Source organism: Castanea sativa, chromosome 3 (genome assembly GCF_040712315.1).
Source record: "Castanea sativa cultivar Marrone di Chiusa Pesio chromosome 3, ASM4071231v1".
NCBI lineage: Eukaryota > Viridiplantae > Streptophyta > Magnoliopsida > Fagales > Fagaceae > Castanea > Castanea sativa.
Window position 1 is genome coordinate 15660396 of NC_134015.1, and position 1450 is coordinate 15661845.

The 1450-nt window shown below is 39.8% G+C and overlaps 1 protein-coding gene across 1 annotated transcript; it reads right to left on the minus strand.

The window, feature by feature from the left end:
* Window positions 1–386: 386 nt before the first annotated feature.
* LOC142628578 (uncharacterized) lies at window positions 387–1238 on the minus strand. Its single transcript, XM_075802647.1, has one exon. It carries the CDS (start codon window positions 1236–1238, stop codon window positions 387–389), a length of 852 nt encoding a protein of 283 aa, XP_075658762.1.
* Window positions 1239–1450: the final 212 nt, after the last annotated feature.

Below are 1450 nucleotides of genomic sequence, written 5' to 3' on the forward strand. Positions count from 1 at the left end.
ACCATCCAGACCTGGGGCTTTCGTTGGATGCATCTGTTTTAGTGCCACCTCCACTTCCTCCCTAGTGAACTCTTGGATAAGGAGCTGATTCATATCCTCAGTGACTTTAACCAGAATGGTATCAAGGACTTCCAACATTTGAGTCGGATAGGAAGTGGTAAATAGATTTTAAAATATGACAGCCACCTCTGCAATACCATCAACAGAATCAAGCCTGTTACCATTTTCGTCTATGATACTATTAATAGTATTTCTCCTTCTCCTATCAGAAGCCCTCGAATGGAAATATTTCGTATTCCGATCCCCTAGGCCTAACCATTGCACCCTCGATCTTTGATGCCACATAATTTCTTCACTGTCCAACAAATCACTAATCTCCTTTCTTATCATATTAATCTCGCTGCCCAAGCTACCATCCTTATCTCTACAGACCATAGAACTGAGGATCTCTCTTTTTTCTGACTTTGCCTTGGAATTTGCCCAAACACCCTTTTATTCCATCTAGAGAGATTTTCAGCACAACACCTCAATCTAGTAGCTATCCCAATTGGAGAATTTAATTCTTGGCTTTCATCCCAGACTTCTTGGATAATATCTTTACATTCCTCCCTTTTTGTCCACATTGCTTCAAATAGAAATCTTCGACTATTAGGATACTTCTGTACAGTAGCATTAGAAATCAGCAAAACACAGTGGTCAGAAGTGGACTCTACCAAATGATGCACTTTTATATCTTTATAAAGATCAATCAAGTCAGGAGTGGCCAAGGCTCGGTCCAATCTTAGATACTTTCTATTTTCACCCTGTTGCATATTAGACCACATAAAATCAGGACCATAGTAACCAAGGTCCTTGAACTTACAATGGTGAATTACTTCTCTAAATTTATCCATCTGTCTTTGAGACCTTTGCACCCCACCCAATTTCTCTTCCATTGACACAATTTCATTAAAATCACCAAAGCATAACCAGGGAAGTTGATACTTTTGGTTAAGGCATCTCAAAAAGTTCCAAGAATCTTTTCTACAATGAGTTACAGGATTTCCATAGAAACCTGTAATGCGCCACTTAAATCCTGAATCAGGGTCAGTCACAATTGCATCAATATAATTTCCTGAATAGCCTTGGACTTCCACTTTTATATCCCCATTCCATAGCATAGCTAAACCCCCACTCCTTCCCACTTTAGGAACAATTAGACCATTCAACAAACCAATTTTAAATTTCTCTTTTTCCATCTAAGATTTTTTCATCTTCGTCTCCGACAGAAAAACAATTTTGGGCTTCCAACGTTGCACTAGTTCGCGCAACACTCGAACTGACCAGGGGTTCCCAAGCCCCCCGCAGTTCCATCCTAAAGCAATCATTGGTCTAGGCGGTGCTGCTCAGCAAACACCGCCGTTTCAGAAAAAAAAAAAATTTCACCCATTTCATGTTTCTACTCACATAA

Bases quoted from the DNA above. Each gene is read 5' to 3' on its own strand.
- LOC142628578 (XM_075802647.1), bottom strand. From the start codon at position 1,238: ATGGAAAAAGAGAAATTTAAAATTGGTTTGTTGAATGGTCTAATTGTT.